This window comes from Pan paniscus, chromosome 23 (assembly GCF_029289425.2).
Source record: "Pan paniscus chromosome 23, NHGRI_mPanPan1-v2.0_pri, whole genome shotgun sequence".
In the NCBI taxonomy this organism is placed as follows: Eukaryota; Metazoa; Chordata; class Mammalia; order Primates; family Hominidae; genus Pan; species Pan paniscus.
This window is the reverse complement of record NC_085927.1, coordinates 33,489,145-33,504,146: the sequence shown is the minus strand read 5'-3', so window position 1 is coordinate 33,504,146 and position 15,002 is coordinate 33,489,145. Positions and strand designations below refer to the sequence as shown.

Sequence of the window (15,002 nt, the reverse complement as noted above, 5' to 3'; positions counted from 1 at the left end):
AAGGCGCATCCCACTGGGTCTCCTTGGTGGCCTGACCTCTGACCTCTGCTAATTTGTGACAGGTGGTCCTACCCACAAGCAAGTTCCCCCACCCTTCAGAGCCTCAACGGATCCTTCTAGAAGATGACACAATAGCCCCTGTGAGGAAAGGGATATTATTTTATTTATTATTATTATTTTTTTTGAGACACAGTCTCACTCTGTCTCCCAGGCAGGAGTGCAGTGGTGTGATCTCCACTCACTGCAACCTCCGCCTCCCAGGTTCAAACGATTCTGCTACCTCAGCCTCCCAAGTAGCTGGGACCACAGACGTGCGCCACCATGCCTGGCTAATTTTTGTATTTTTAGTAGAGATGGGGTTTCACCATGTTGGCCAGGCTGGTTCGAACTCCTGACCTCAAGTGATCTGCCCACCTTGGCCTCCCAAAGTGCTGGGATTACATGGGGAAGCCATTGCACCTGGCCAGGAAAGGGATATTAAAATGTGTCCCAGGGGAAAGTGAGGCATATGGCAGGGACTGGCCAGTCCTTCAGCTTGGGATAGACCGAAGTTTACAGATAGGGAAACTGAGGCTCCAAGAGGGAGGGTCCAGGCTTTTCCACACCAGCAGACAAGTGGAGGGGTCAGGAGGTCCTCTAGCTGGTCAGCTGTGGGGAGGATGCTGTCAGAAGGCTGTGGGAGGTGTCTGAGTGGAGTACTGGGCCCCCAGGGTGTCCCCTCGTCAGGGCCCAACAAGCCCCTGGGGACCCCTCCAGGCTAGCCACCTCAGACTTGAAAGAAAGGAGGCGAGAGGCCGGGCGCAGTAGCTCATGCCTGTAATCCCAGCACTTTGGGAGGCCGAGGCAGGTGGATCACGAGGTCAGGAGTTGGAGAGCAGCCTGACCAACATGGTGAAACCCTGTCTCTACTAAAAATACAAAAATTAGCCAGGTGTGGTGGCACACGCCTGTAAGCCCAGCTACTCAGGAGGCTGAAGCAGGAGAATCACTTGAACCCGGGAGGCGGAGGTTGCAGTGAGCCGAGATTGTTCCATTGCACTCCAGCCTGGGCGACAGAGCGAGACTCCATCTCAAAAAAAAGAAGGAAAGGAGGTGAGACTCAAAGGAGGGGGTGTGTCCACATTCTGGAAGGGATCCTTCAGTCTCATCCCTGATTTTCGGGGTTACCCAGTACTGCTGTACACCCCCTGAAATGATGAAGGGCCTCACCACCTCACCAGGCAACCTGTTCCATCATGGGCGGCCCTGCAGAGCCACGATCCAGGCAGTGGCTCCCATCCTGGCAGGCAGGGCTCTGAGCTGCTCAAAGGTGAGGCTGTGGTCAGGAAGCCTGGGCCAAGAAAGGCAAGCGGGTGGGGAAATGTTTCACAGCTTATTCAAGAAGACTCCACAGAGACTCCTAGAGGGCGAGGAGAAGTAAGACAGCAGTAATTTTTACAACCTACACTGTTCGTAATCTTTTTTTTTTTTTTTTTTTTTTTTGAGACGGAGTCTCTCTCTGTCGCCCAGGCTGGAGTGCAGTGACACGATCTCGGCTCACTGCAAGCTCCGCCTCCCGGGTTCATGCCATTCTCCTGCCTCAGTCTCCCGAGTAGCTGGGACTACAGGTGCCCGCCACCATGCCCGGCTAATTTTTTATATTTTTAGTAGAGATAGGGTTTCACCGTGTTGGCCAGGCTGGTCTTGAACTCCTGACCTCAGGTGATCCACCCGCCTCGGCCTCCCAAAGTGCTGGGATTACAGGCGTGAGCCACCGCGCCTGAAAGGCAATCTTCTCTTTAAAGTCACTCACTTTTATTTACTTTTATTATTTTGAGACAGGGTCTTGCTCAATGGTGTGATCTTGGCTCACTGCAACCTCCGCCTTCCAGGCTCAAACGATCCTCCTGCCTCAGCCTCCCAAGTAGCTGGGACTACCGGTGTGCATCACTATGCCCTGCTAATTTTTGTATTTTTTGTAGAGACAGGGTTTCACCATGTTGGCCAGGCTGGTCTCGAACTCCTGGACTCAAGCAATCTGCCTGCCTGGGCCTCACAAAGTTCTGGGATATAGACATGAGCCACTGTTCCCCGCTAAAGTGACTCATTTTTAAAAAGTAGGCATTTCAGGCCAGGCGTGGTGGCTCATGCCTGTAATCCCAGCACTTTGGGAGGCTGAGGCAGGCGGATCACAAGAGACCATCCTGGCCAACATGGTGAAACCCTGTCTCTACTAAAAATACAAAAAAAAAATTAGCTGGGCATGGTGGCACGTGCCTGTAGTCCCAGCTACTTGGGAAACTGAAGCAGGAGAATCACTTGAACCCGGGAGGTGGAGGTTGCAGTAAGCTGAGATCACACCACCGCACTCCAGCCTGGCAACAGAGTGAGACTCTGTTTAAAAAAACAAAAACAAAAACACAACAAAAAACAAACAGTTAGCGGGGCATGGTGGCATGTGCCTGTGGTCCCAGATACTCGGGAGGCTGAGGCAAGAGAATCGCTTGAACCCAGGAGGCAGAAGTTGCAGTGAGTGGAGATCATACCACTGCACTCCAGCCTGAGCGACAGACAGAGCAAGACTCCGTTTCAAAAAAAAAAAAAAAAAAGTTGGCATTTCAATGCCTGCTTCAGTGTCATCCTTTCAGCCTCATTTTCATTTGTGTAACCCACTTAAGTGGTCTTGGGTGCCTCCGAGGTGCAAGGCCATGCCTTGTGGAACCTGCAGTCCATCAGCCATGGGAGCTGAAGTAACAACTCTCTGCAGTTTAGGCCCAGGGACCACCATGAGAAGTGTTCAGTTTGTTTGGTGTGGCAAACAGGAACCAGGTGGCATGGACTGCATGAACAAGGGAGTAGCGGCTGGACCAGGCCTGGTGAGTCTGCCAGGAAAGAATGGCCCACCCTTGGTGTGCTCACCTCACTGGGAGGCCACCTTCAAGGTGGGTGGTCACCCCCCTTCAGAGAGGAGAAACTGAAGACAGGGCAGGGAAGGGCCCTGTTCACAGGCTGGCTGAAAGGACTGCAGTGTGAGAGAACACAGGGCTGCACCTGACTTCCATGGAGAGCATGCATGGCTGGGGACAGCTGTGCACACACAGAATTGAGCATGCCAGGCAGGGCCAAACGCCCCAGCCACCACTCCCCTTGCCCCTTGACCTGCTCCTTCCTTATGGAGGGGCCTCCTCTCTTACTTGGTGACCCACACCCCCACTTCTGGGTGCTTTTGCTCTTGGTGGTTGCACCCTGCCGACAATCCCGGTGTCAGGAGGCCTCTGCGGGCACAGCAGTGATGAAGGACAGTCCCTACCTTCCCCCACCTAGGAGTAATAATATGACCACTGCAAAGTCACCCAGAAAAGACCATAAAAACCTCAAGCTCAGCCGGGCGCGATGGCTCATGCCTGTAATCCCAGCACTTTGGGAGGCTGAGGTAGGAGGATCATGAGCTCAGGAGTTGGAGACCAGTTTGGCCAACATAGTGAAACCCCGTCTCTACTAAAAATACAAAAATTAGCCAGGTGTGGTGGCATGAGCCTGTAGTCCCAGCTACTCAGGAGGCTGAGGCAGCAGAATTGCTTGAATCCGGGAGGTGGAGGTTGCAGTGAGCCGAGATCGCCACTGCACTCCAACCTGGGCGACAGAGCAAGGCTCCGTGTCAAAAAAAAAAAAAAAAAAAAAAAAAATTAAAATTGAAACCTCAAGTTCCCGAAGAGCAGGAAAGCATTCTAAATCCGCGCTCCAGCTCACCTGGCCTGGAACGAAGCTGCTAAAATTGCGAGGCCGCAGGCTTCAAACTTGCGCTAGATTTGACCGAGCTGGGCAAATGCTCCTAGGCCTTTGGGATAGACACGCTGCTCGGATGTCGCGTAAAGGCCGTTAGTGTCGGGGGTTGCACCCGCGGGGCCAGGGACTAGGTGGGGGCGGTCGGGCCGGCCTGGGGAATCCGGTGGGGTTCAGGGCCGCGCGGGGGGCCTCATATCCCCCGCGGGCACTGCGTAAGGCTGCCAGCATTGGCAGCGCATTTTGGCCAACAGTCGAAGACGGGTTGGGACGCCCCCTCGTGGGAGTTCTGGGGATGGGTTGCTCCAGGCCTTCCCCAGGGCCGCGCTTCACTTCCCTAGGCCACCGGAGACTCCCAGGCCACGCGGTGGTCAGCAGACCCTGTCTGGAGGGAGGGGACAGACAGCCGAGTCCGGGAGGGGGCAGAGAGCGGAGTCCAGCCTGGAGCCTCGCGTCCCCTTCCCAGCTGGCCCCATCCCGTCGCCTCCCCGTCTCCTCTCCCCTCCAGGGCTCGCAACAACCCCCAACTCCGCTCCCTGCCCTCTGCGGTGGTCCTAACAGAAGGCATTGTCGCCCTCCTTAAGCCCTCGGCGCTTTGCGACACTGGCCCCTGTCCCCTGTCCCCAGAACCCGCACAGCCTGCCAGGCGCAGGGAGGGAGCAGGGTCCCATTTCCAGCCGAGACCCGGAGCTGCTGGAAGGGAGAGGTCCGGAGGACGGGAGAAGGGGGATAGGGTTGGGGGCAGTGCCGCCTCCCGCTGGGGGCGTGTTCCTGAGGCCCCGCCCGGGGCCCCGCCTTTTTTGCGCCGGCTGTGACAAGCGCTGCGGCATTTGTCCCCGCGACAGCACCGCTGCCGCCGTCTCTAAGGTCGCCCGGGTCCCACCGCCGCCACCATGCCTCGGGGAAGCCGCAGCGCGGCGTCCCGGCCAGCCAGGTGTGAGGGGGACAAGGGCCCTGTGGGGAGGGGGTTAGGGAAGCGTGGGCACTCCCCTAAGGGCGTCCGCAGAGTGACCTTGGCTGCTGCTGCGCCATCTTGGCGGGGGGAGGGGTGGGGGTGCAGCACCCACGTGTGGAGACGTGGGTCGTCCATCTCTCCGGGGGTCGTTTCCAGGAGCTGCAGCCCTCCAGCCTGGGGTCTGGCCAGGATTAACCCTGCTTCCTCCCACCCCCGCAGCCGCCCCGCCGCGCCCTCTGCCTACCCGCCCGCGCACCCACCGCCCTCGGCAGCCGCCCCAGCCCCCGCCCCTTCGGGCCAGCCGGGGCTCATGGCTCAGATGGCGACCACGGCCGCAGGGGTAGCCGTGGGCTCGGCTGTGGGACACGTCATGGGCAGCGCCCTGACCGGAGCCTTCAGCGGGGGGAGCTCGGAGCCCTCCCAGCCTGCTGTCCAGCAGGTGAGCAGCGGGTCCAAGAGAAACTGAGGCAGGATTATCTCGAGGCCACACAGGGAGCTGCCCAACTGTCCAGTGAGGAGTGTCCGCGTGTATTCACCATTGCTTCAGCCCAGGACTCTGCCCGAGAAGGGTCCTAGTCCACTGGTCTTGAGTTCACTGTCACTTAGAGGCAGGCTTCCCGGCCTCTCCCTTGAGGCCAGGGTCCCTAAGCTCCCAGGGAGAGACACCAACCAGCCCTTTAAAGATGGGAAACCCAGGCCCTGAGGGCTCAGAGACTCGCCCAGGGTCACCTCACCCTAGCAGAGGGGAGGGATGTTGGATTTCCTGAGCCCCTGTTCTCCCCACACCCAGGTCTGGGCACTGTGGCTGCTGGGCGCAAGGGCGAAGGGGAGCCACTTCCCTGATGACCTTTCCCCTGCTAGGAACCCCACCCGCCGTAAGCCAAATGTGGCTTTGTGGCTAGGTCAGGGGTCATGAGGATTAGTGTAGCTGAGCCAGGAAGGTGCTAGAACTTGTGGGGGTGGGGCTCATACTCTGAGAGTACAGGCAGAGTACTGGGCTTTCCTAGAGCCTTCTCCTCCCTCCCCTGCACCCGCCCAAAGTGCCCATTAGAAGGCAGCAGAGGCCAGGCGCAGTGGCTCATGCCTGTAATCCCAGCACTTTGGGAGGCCAAGGCGGGTGGATCATGAGTTCAGGAGTTCGATACCAGCCTGGCCAACATAGTGAAACCCCCTCTCTACTAAAAATACAAAAATTTGTTGGGCATGGTGGCGGGCGCCTGTAGCCCCAGCTACTTGGGAGGCCGAGGCAGGACAACCACTTGAACCCGGGAGGCGGAGGTTGCAGTGAGCCGAGACTGCGCCGCTGCACTCCACTCTAGGTGACAGAGTGAGACTCTGTCTCAAAAAAAAAAAAAAAAAGGCGGCAGAAACATGCTGTCTGTAGCCGCCTCTGCTGCTGGATCACTCAGCCTGCCTAGGACCCTTGGGACACCCAGGCTGGGGATGTGGGGAGGGGCAGGTGGCCCCAGCTTTGAAACGCACCTCCAGGTGCCAACTCCAAGCTGATCCTGCAGCCTCTTGCACTGTACCCCCAGGCCCCCACCCCCGCTGCCCCCCAGCCCCTGCAGATGGGGCCCTGCGCCTACGAGATCAGGCAGTTCCTGGACTGTTCCACCACTCAGAGTGACCTGTCCCTGTGTGAGGGCTTCAGCGAGGCCCTGAAGCAGTGCAAGTACAACCATGGTGAGTGAGTGGACCCCGACTCAGGCGGGGAGGGGGAGAGGCCAACCCTCCTCTTGCACCTGCAGGCTGACCACCAGCCTGTGCTGCCCCTCCCTTCCCAGGTCTGAGCTCCCTGCCCTGAAGAGGTCGGTGCAGACTCGGGGGCCAGTCCTGCACCCACCTCTACCCCTCGCCGACAGCCAGACCACAACACCAGATTGTACCCAGATAGCTGGGATTGGAAGTGAGGAGGTTTCTCACCCCACAGATAACCCAAGACACAAATGTGCAATTAAAAGTTTATTTTAGACCACAGCCTGTTGTGTGCCTCTCTTGATGGCCTGTCTTCAGGGAGCTCCCTGGCTGATGAGGTGGGGTCAGGATGGATGTCTCACTACAGTGTGCAATCCATCCCCTTAATCAGGGCCCTGGGTGGGGAGGAGGAGCCCTGTTGCAATCTGCACTGTGGGTAGCACAGGACAGATTCCTTGGGCAGTCCAGAGTGAGGTGGAGAGGCATTAGTCGGTGATCCCAAGGGCATCTGACTCTGAGGGTGGAATCCCAGGATGAACCCATGGTCTCCCCCTTATCAGGGATACCTGCCACCTCTACCCTTCTTGTCTCTACCTCTGCATCCCATTCTCTGCACCCACAGCTTAGGTGCCCCTGGCGGCCTCAAATCCTGTCTGACCTTGCCCCTCTTGCTGATGCAACTTCTCAGCAATTCCAGATTCTGCAAGAGGAGTCCTGCTGGGTTGTTGTCTGTTTGCACCTGATCACACAAGGCAGAGGTCATGGCTAACCCCCTTGGGTCTGAGTCCAACTTGGCTAGTTGGCAGTAGTGTGCCAGGTCCCCAAGCCTGCCAGAATGGAAGAACAAGCCCTTCAAACCCAGTGTGGGCCGTGCCATCACACACCATGCTGCCGCCTTCATTGAGTTCATCCAGCAGTTGTGCACTGAGCTCCTACTGTGTGCCAGCCCCTATGCCACATCTGTGAAGCCTGAGGACATTCCGGCCCTTAGTGCGCTGGCACTCCCGTGGGGTGGTGGGGACCTGTCTCAGGGTACAGTGTGTTCCATCTGGGGGTATATGTGCGTGGAGTTGGTGTTGAGGGTCTGCCCCTCATCATATGTGTCTGTCCTGCAGGAAGGGATCCCACTCTGGGTGTCTCTGTGGATGTCCAAATCTGCTCTGTACCTGGCTCCCTGCCCCAGCTAGCAACTCCTGGGTGGCAGGGAGCTCACCTTTCTGGGCCTTGAAGTGGGGCTTTGCTCATGGCGGCCTCGCCGAGTGCCCATGCGCTTCCTCCAGTTGTGGCCCGCAGAGGAGAGGCCTGACAGCCTGCGCAGTTCCTCTGGAAGGCCCAGGAAGTCCTGTTGGTAGGGGTTAGGGAGAAGGTGTGCCCTCCCCCTGGGCTGTACCCTGACACTCACCTGCCAGCTCTGGGTAATGGTCATCCAGGTTCTCCAATAGGGACTCATAGCGGGTGGAGGCCATGTCCTCTCCCTCTGTGGCATGTGGAGAGAAGATGAAGGACACCTGACTGGCCTAATGGTCCCTACTCTGCCTCTCACTCTGGAACTGTTTGCTAGTCCAGGCTGGGAGCAGAGCATTGGGTAGGGATGGATTGGGGCTAGGTCCCCAGCCGAGGTGGGAGGCTGGACAGGGCCTTGGGTGGTCTATGGTCTGCTATGCCCCCCTCTTACATTCTACCATAGCTGCAGGGGAGAGAACCTTGGGCCACCTTACTGATGATCCGAACGAGGACATATATGGCTCGCTCCTTCAGTAGGGAGTTGCCCATGGTCTGGGCCCGGGAAGCCCCTTCCTTCAGGTCCTCCTCCAGGCTCACTAGGTTGCCGTCCTCAGCCAGGAGAGCAATGGTCGCTGGGAGGACATGGAGAGAGACTGGGCAGGGCTGGCACCCCTGCCTGGGACCCCTCAGCCCCTCCTCCTCCCTGTCTCCTCACCATCTGGGGGCAACCCTGCTTTCTGCCTCAGGTGGGCGGTGAGGTTCACCAGCCTGCAAGAGGTGTTCACCAGCACCGAGCAGCCGGCTGTGGAGAGGGGCAAAGGTGAGCATGTGAGATCTCTTACCTTCCTCCAAATCGGGGTCCTCTGTCTCTCCCTCCCATCTCTCCCTTTCCCAGAGCTGCGACTGGGCCTATGGGCTAAGACTGTGCCCCGGGCATAACAGCTCCAACATCTGTTGCTTAAACTGCCTTGGAGAACCCTCCATCCATCTCCCATGTGTGGTGACTTTTCTCCCATGTGTGGTGACTCCCAAGTGTTGGTCTCTTGAGTCCTGCAAAGCACGAAGTGCGCGCCAGCCCAGCCTCCTCCCGGGACCCGCCCCCACGGGACCCAGCCAGTCCCCGCCCTCCGCACCCACCGGCTCCTCTCTTCCCTTCCGCTACCGCACAGGGCCGACCCGCCTCCAGCCAGAGGCACGGGGAACCTGCAACTGTGGCTAGAGTTTCAGGTGTCTGATGCACGCTGAAGCTTGAGGATCACGGATTGAATGGCGAAGAGATTGTGCGGTTTAAAAACCTGCTCCAGGGTAATGCGGCGGTCTCTGGCCGAGAGGAACCCTTGTGAATGAGCAGGACTCAGCTCGGGTTTTCCCTTTAAGGGACTCGCTCCAGGTGCTGGCTTCGCCTCCTCACAGAGCCGCTTCCCCGACCCCCGCCATGTGCACCACCCCCCTTTCCCGCCATTGCCTCCCCACCCACCGCAAGGGCGGGAGGAAGCACGCCTCTGAGTGTGCTCATCCCCCATCCGCCTACCAAGACAGGGGACCCCACTTACCCCCAAACATCACCTTGATAAACATAGCTGCAGCGGGTGAGGGAGATGTGGGGGGCTTTGATCCCCCAACTCTCGATTCCCCAACTAAGGAAAGTCGTGGAGCAGAGACCTGCTTCAGGGCCGGGCTCTGGAGGGAGAAGTGGATGTGTGAGTGTGGATGGCTGGGTCCCAGGGCCAGGCCCCTGCTCAGCCACCTCTGTGGTTCTGCTGCTTCAGCCTAGCTCAAACCCTGCAGCTAGTCCAAGACTCCTGGCCTCCTCTTCCTCCCCACTGAGCCCTGGGCCACAGCAGCTCCCCTAAGCTTCCAAGCTGGTCTCCATGGCAGTGGGGGCGGAGACATCTAGGCAGGAAATGCCTTCCTCCCTGTATCCGTTAACGGGGCCCATGGGGGAGGGGTGACAGAAGAAGTGGGGGCTGGCATTCCCTGAGGGGGGGAATGCCATCATTGGGATTGATTTTTTTTAGAGACAGTCTCCCTATGTTGCCCAGGCTGGTCTCGAACTTGGCTCAAGCAATTCTCCAGCCCCAGCCTCCCACAAGTGCTGGGATTGCAGTTGTGAACCACTTGTACAGTAAAGTTCACCCTTTCTGGTGTTTTAAAGTTATGCCAACTCTCATATAACCACCACCACAGTCAAGATACAGAACATTTCCATCACCCCCAAATTCCTTTGTCCCCTTTGTACTCAGCTCTAGTCGCTTCCAGGTCCATAGCAGGTCACAAGCACCTCCTTGTTAGCACTGGCCACTAGCTAGTCCCTCACACCGGTTCTCACCGTCATTTCCTGTCTTTTATTTATTTATTTATTAAGTTTATTAATTATTATTATTATTGGTGTTTTTTAAGTTTTTATTTTTTGAGATGGGGTCTCCCTGTCACCCAGGCTAGAATGCAGTGGTACGATCTCGGCTCACTGCAACCTCCGCCTCCCGAGTTCCAGCGATTCTCCTGTCTCAGCCTCCCAGGTAACTGGGACTACAGATGTGCACCACTACACCTGGCTAGTTTTTTTTTTTTTTTTTTTTTTGAGACGGAGTCTCGCTCCCTCGCCCAGGCTGGAGTGCAGTGGTGTGACCTCGGCTCACTGCAAGCTCCGCCTCCCGGGTTCACGCCTTTCTCCTGCCTCAGCCTCCTGAGTAGCTGGGACTACAGTCGCTCGCCACCACGCCCAGCTAATTTTTTTTGTATTTTTAGTAGAGACGGGGTTTCACCATGTTAGCCAGGATGGTCTCAATCTTCTGACCTTGTGATCTGCCCGCCTCGGCCTCCCAAAGTGCTGGGATTACAGGATTACAGGCGTGAGCCACTGCGCCCGGCCTTTTTTTGTATTTTTAATAGAGATGGAGTTTCACCATATTGGTCAGATTGGTCTCGAACTCCTGACCTCAAATGATCCGCCCATCTTGGCCTCCCAAAGTGCTGAGCCACCAAGCCTGACCTATTTATTTTTTTTTGAGAATGAGTCTCGCTCTGTCAGCCATGCTGCAGTGCAGTGGTGCAATCTCGGCTCACTGCAACCTCCGCCTCTCGGGTTCAAGCGATTCTCCTGCCTCAGCCTCCGGAGTAGCTGGTATTACAGGTGCCAGCCACCACCCCTGGCTAATTTTTTGTATTTTTAGTAGACATAAGGAAGGCCAGGCTGGTCTCGAACTCCTGACCTCAGGTGATCCACCTGCCTCAGCTTCTCAAAGTGCTGCGATTATAGGAATGAGCCACTGTGCCCGGCCATTTCGGCCATTTCGTGTCTTTTGTATTTGTCTGCTTCTCCCAGTCTCTCCCCTTCTTGTTCCCCTCCTCTCTGTCTTCCTTTTCTGTCTAGGCTTCACATTCTCTCTCCCCTCCCCTCCTCTCCCCTCCCCTCCCTCCTTTCCCTTTTTTCCTTTCTCTTCCTCCCTCCCTCTCTCCCTCCCTCCCTCTCTCCCTCCCTCCCTTCCTTCCTTCCTTTCTTTTTTTGACAGAGTTTTGCTCTTGTTGCCCAGGCTGGAGTACAATGGTGCAATCTCAGCTCACCGCAACCTCCGCCTCCCGGGTTCAAGCGATTCTCCTGCCCCAGCGTCCCAAGTAGCTGGGATTACAGGCATGCGCCACCACACCTGGCTAATTTTGTATTTTTAGTAGAGACAGGGTTTCTCCATGTTGGCCAGGCTGGTCTCGAACTCCTGACCTCAGGTGATCCGCCCCCCCTCGGCCTCCCAAAGTGCTGGGATTACAGGCGTGAGCCACTGCGCCCGGCTGTCTGACTTGCTTTCTCACTGTTTTGCTCTTTCGCTCTTTTGCCCTTCCTTCCTTCCCTCCTTCCTTCCTTCCTTTTCTCTCTTTCTTTTTCTTTTCCTTCCTTCCTTTCTTCTTTTCTTTCTTTTCTGTTCTCTTTTTTTTTGAAACAGGGTCTTACTCTGTTGCCCAGGCTGCAGTGCAGTGGCACAATCACAGCTCACTGCAGCTTTGGCCTGCTGGCCTCAAGCAATCCTCCCACTTCAGCCTCCTGAGTAGCTGGGTCTACAGGTGCATGCCACCATGCCTGTTGAAATTTTTTTCTTTTTAATTTTGTAGAGATGGAGTCTCACTATGTTGCCTAGACTGGTCTTGAACTCCTGGGGTCAAGCAATCCTCTTACCTTGGCCTCCCAAAGTGCTGGGATTACAGGTGCAAGCCACTGGTCCCAGCCTCACATTGGTTTTTTTGCCTCTCCGTGTTCATCCTTCCTTTGACTTTTTTTCTCATGTCTCTTTTCATTATCCTTTCCCTTTCCTTCCTGCTTACTGCCTCCCCTCTGTCTCTGTCTCTCCACTTCTGTCTCCTGCCCTCACCCCATGACCCCCACCAGACCTTTCCAGCCAGGGCACCAGGTGGATGCCTGGAGCAACACCTCCCTTTCCCCAGCTCCCTTACCCCCAAGGTTTTAGAAGTGCTTCCAGCCCCCATGATTCAGCTGTGTCCTGCCTTTTACAGGCAGAGTTCTGGACAGTGAGGGTGGAGGAAATCTGAGTCTTCCATGAAGCCTGCCATTGTCAGACTCTGGCTCTGGATAAGCACTTTCCTTTGGACTGCCTTGGTGTTTCCATCTGTAAAAGGGGGGTATGACCCATGACTTAGCAGGGCTGTGGTGACGATTAAGTGTGATAAATTTTAAAGAGCTGTCTCTGTGCTCAGCACCGTGATGGAGCAAGCACTCCAATCAGTATTGCAGAAACAGGTAGCACTTCCCAAGCTTATTTAAACATGAGATGGCCAGGCGCAGTGGCTCATGCCTGTAATCCCAACACTTTGGGAGGCCGAGGATCTGCCCAGCCTGGGCAACATAGCAAGGCCTCATCTCTGTAAAAATAAAAACATTAGCTGGGTGTGGTGGCTCACACCTGTAGTCCCAGCTCCTCGGGAGGCTGAGGCGGGAAGATCACTTGAGCCCAGTTCAAGGCAGAAATTAATTAAAATCACACCACTACGCTTCAGCCTGGGTGACACGGTGAGACCTTGACTAAAAAAAAAAGACAAAAAACAGTGCCCTTTTTTTAACTCACAGCCTCCAGAATTCCCTTGGGGAGGCTACATAGCCCCTTCCCAGGTCCCACTCCATTCTTGACACCTCCTCAGGGTATCTCCATGACAGTCAAGATACAGTCTCTTGATTCCCTCCTTGGTGGCACTGAAGAGATCCTTGGATGGCAGATGGTGACTACCAGAGCTGAGGCTCCAGGCCTGGAGTGGCCTTTCCTTCCAGATTCTGGCTTCAGGCACTGGAGGCTCCACACTTAACAGTCTCCTGAGCTGTGTTCTGTGGGACGTGGATTCCCAGATATGGTTCTGTCCCGGGAAAAAGTGCTCCATGTTTTTTTGTTTTTGTTTTTGTTTTCTTTTTTGAGACAGAGTTTCATTCTTGTCGCCCAGGCTGGAGTGCAATGGCACGATCTTGGCTCACTGCAACCTCCGCCTCCCAGGTTCAAGTGATTCTCCTGCCTCAGCCTCCTGGGTAGCTGGGATTACAGGCGCCCGCTACCATGCCCAGCTAATTTTGTTTGTATTTTTAGTAGAGACAGGGTTTCACCACATTGGCCAGGGTGGTCTCGAACTCCTGACCTTGTGATCTGCCCACCTCAGCCTCCCAAAGTGCTGGGATCACAGGCATGGGCCACCTAGCCCCGCCCATGTTTTTTTTGTTTGTTTTTGTTTTGTTTTGTTTTGAGACAGAGTCTCACTCTGTCGCCCAGGTTGTAGTGCAGTGGCACGATCTCAGCTCACTGCAGCCTCCCAGGTTCAAGTGATTCTTCCGCTTCAGCCTCCCTAGTAGCTGTGATTAGAGGTGCACACCACCACGCCTGGCTAATTTTTTGTATTTTTCGTAGAGACAGGGTTTTACCCTGTTGACCAGGCTGGTCTCAAATTCCTGAGCTCAAGTGATCCCCCCGCCTCCGCCTCCCAAAGTGCTGAGATTATAGGCATGAGCCACTGCGCCCAGCCTTATTATTATTTTTTGAGACAGAGTCTCACTCTGTCATCCAGGCTGGAGTGCAGTGGCACAAACATGGCTCACTGCAGCCTCAAACTCCTGTGCTCAAGTGATCCTCCCACCTCAGGCTCCCAAGTAGCTAAAACTACAGATGTGAGCCACCACGCCTGGCCAATTAAAAAAATTTTTTTGTAGAGACAGGGTCTTGCTCCGTTGTTCAGGCTGGTCTCAAACTGCTGGCCTCAAACGATTTTCCTGCCTTGGCATCTCAAAGTGCTAGGATAATAGGCATGAGACACCGTGCTCAGTGTCACGGTTATTTTCTGATGTTAGCCTTACCTTACTTGAATAATAATAAAGCCGATTAAAATGGTGCACTCTTGTGAGGCACGGTGGCTTACATCTGTTATCCTAGCACTTTGGGAGGCTGAAGCAGGAGGATCATTTGAGGCTGGGAATTCAAGACCAGCCTGGGCAACATAGTAAGACCCTGTCTCTACAAAAAAAAAAAAAAAAATTTAAAGAATTAGCTGGGCATGGTGGCTCACACCTGTAGTCCTAGCTTCTCAAGAGCCTGAGGTGGGAGGATCACTTGAGCACAGAAGTTCAAGGCTGCAAATGAGCTATGATCACACCACTCTACTCCAGCCTGGATAACAGAGCAAGACTTTGTCTCAAAATAAGTACATCAATTAAACAAAAATAAAAGAATTAGCCAGGCATGGTGGCATGCACCTGTAATCCTAGCTATTCGGGAGGCTAAGGCAGGAGGACTGCTTGAGCCCAGGAGTTCATGGCTGCAGCGAACTATGATCAAGCCGCTGTACTTCAGCTTGGGTGACAGAATGAGACCTTGTCTCAAAGAAAAAAGAAAAAGCAACACTCCGTCTCAAAAAAAAAAAAAAGAAAAAAGAAAAAGAAGGCTGGTCACGGTGGCTCACGCCTGTAATCCCAGCACTTTGGGAGACCAAGGCAGGCAGATCACGAGGTAAACAGTGAAACTCCGTCTCCTAAATATACAAAAATACAAAATATACTAAAAATACAAAAATTAGCTGGGCATGGTGATGCGCACCTGTAGTCCCAGGTACGCGGGAGGCTGAGGCAAGAGAATCGCTTGAACCCAGGAGGCAGAGGTTGTGAGCTGAGCATCGCGCCACTGCACTCCAGCCTGGGCAACAGAGCAAGACTCTGTCTCAAGAAAAACAAAAAGAAAAGAGAAAAGAAGAAAAGAAAAGAAAGGGAAGGGGAGGGGAGGGGAGGGGCAGGGGGGAAGTGCCATTGAAAACATAGTTTGTGGCCAGGCGCAGTGACTCACGCCTTTAATCCCAGCACTTTGTGAGGCAAAGGCGAACGGATCATGAGGTC

The 15,002-nt window shown here is 55.3% G+C and overlaps 2 protein-coding genes and 1 long non-coding RNA gene across 23 annotated transcripts; 1 reads left to right on the top strand and 2 right to left on the bottom strand.

The window, feature by feature from the left end:
• Positions 1-141: 141 nt before the first annotated feature.
• Positions 142-3,892, bottom strand: LOC129395056 (uncharacterized). Its single transcript, XR_008622542.2, has 2 exons — positions 1,218-3,892; positions 142-648 (listed from the first exon to the last, which is right to left on the bottom strand). It is a non-coding gene; the product is annotated as an uncharacterized LOC129395056 (long non-coding RNA).
• A 142-nt stretch (positions 3,893-4,034) lies between these two features.
• On the top strand, positions 4,035-6,694 carry CHCHD10 (coiled-coil-helix-coiled-coil-helix domain containing 10). Of its 2 annotated transcripts, none has more exons than XM_008962229.3 (4): positions 4,035-4,696; positions 4,937-5,156; positions 6,253-6,400; positions 6,502-6,694. In XM_008962229.3, the coding sequence occupies exons 1-4, from the start codon at positions 4,656-4,658 to the stop codon at positions 6,519-6,521; spliced, it is 429 nt and encodes a 142-aa protein (XP_008960477.2). In that variant the 5' UTR covers positions 4,035-4,655; the 3' UTR covers positions 6,522-6,694. The 2 variants fall into 2 exon arrangements, with proteins under 2 accessions (XP_008960477.2, XP_034804428.1); XM_034948537.3 differs by having other exon boundaries at positions 4,531-4,696; positions 6,232-6,400.
• C23H22orf15 (chromosome 23 C22orf15 homolog) lies at positions 6,667-9,536 on the bottom strand. 20 transcript variants are annotated; one of them, XM_055105628.3, is made up of 7 exons: positions 9,190-9,532; positions 8,352-8,438; positions 8,126-8,268; positions 7,815-7,889; positions 7,626-7,735; positions 7,071-7,239; positions 6,667-6,807 (listed from the first exon to the last, which is right to left on the bottom strand). In XM_055105628.3, exons 1-7 carry the CDS (start codon positions 9,212-9,214, stop codon positions 6,796-6,798), a joined length of 621 nt encoding a protein of 206 aa, XP_054961603.1. In that variant the 5' UTR covers positions 9,215-9,532; the 3' UTR covers positions 6,667-6,795. The 20 variants fall into 20 exon arrangements, with proteins under 20 accessions (XP_054961603.1, XP_008960407.1, XP_054961604.1 ...); XM_008962159.5 differs by having other exon boundaries at positions 8,126-8,289; positions 9,190-9,513; XM_055105629.3 differs by having other exon boundaries at positions 7,071-7,151; positions 8,131-8,289; positions 9,190-9,510.
• Positions 9,537-15,002: the final 5,466 nt, after the last annotated feature.

What these genes read in the sequence shown, in the direction of transcription:
- C23H22orf15 (XM_008962141.5), bottom strand. Translation starts at nt 9,214, where the DNA reads ATGTTTATCAAGGTGATGTTTGGGG. An exon ending in CCATTACCCAGAGCTGGCAG is followed by an intron (nt 7,736 to 7,814) that starts GTGAGTGTCAGG and finishes TGGGCCTTCCAG; the next exon opens with AGGAACTGCGCAGGCTGTCA. An exon ending in CCACTTCAAGGCCCAGAAAG is followed by an intron (nt 7,240 to 7,625) that starts GTGAGCTCCCTG and finishes CCATTCTGGCAG; the next exon opens with GCTTGGGGACCTGGCACACT.
- CHCHD10 (XM_034948537.3), top strand. Translation starts at nt 4,656, where the DNA reads ATGCCTCGGGGAAGCCGCAGCGCGGCGTCCCGGCCAGCCAG. An exon ending in GCGGCGTCCCGGCCAGCCAG is followed by an intron (nt 4,697 to 4,936) that starts GTGTGAGGGGGA and finishes CCACCCCCGCAG; the next exon opens with CCGCCCCGCCGCGCCCTCTG. An exon ending in CCCAGCCTGCTGTCCAGCAG is followed by an intron (nt 5,157 to 6,231) that starts GTGAGCAGCGGG and finishes CTGATCCTGCAG; the next exon opens with CCTCTTGCACTGTACCCCCA.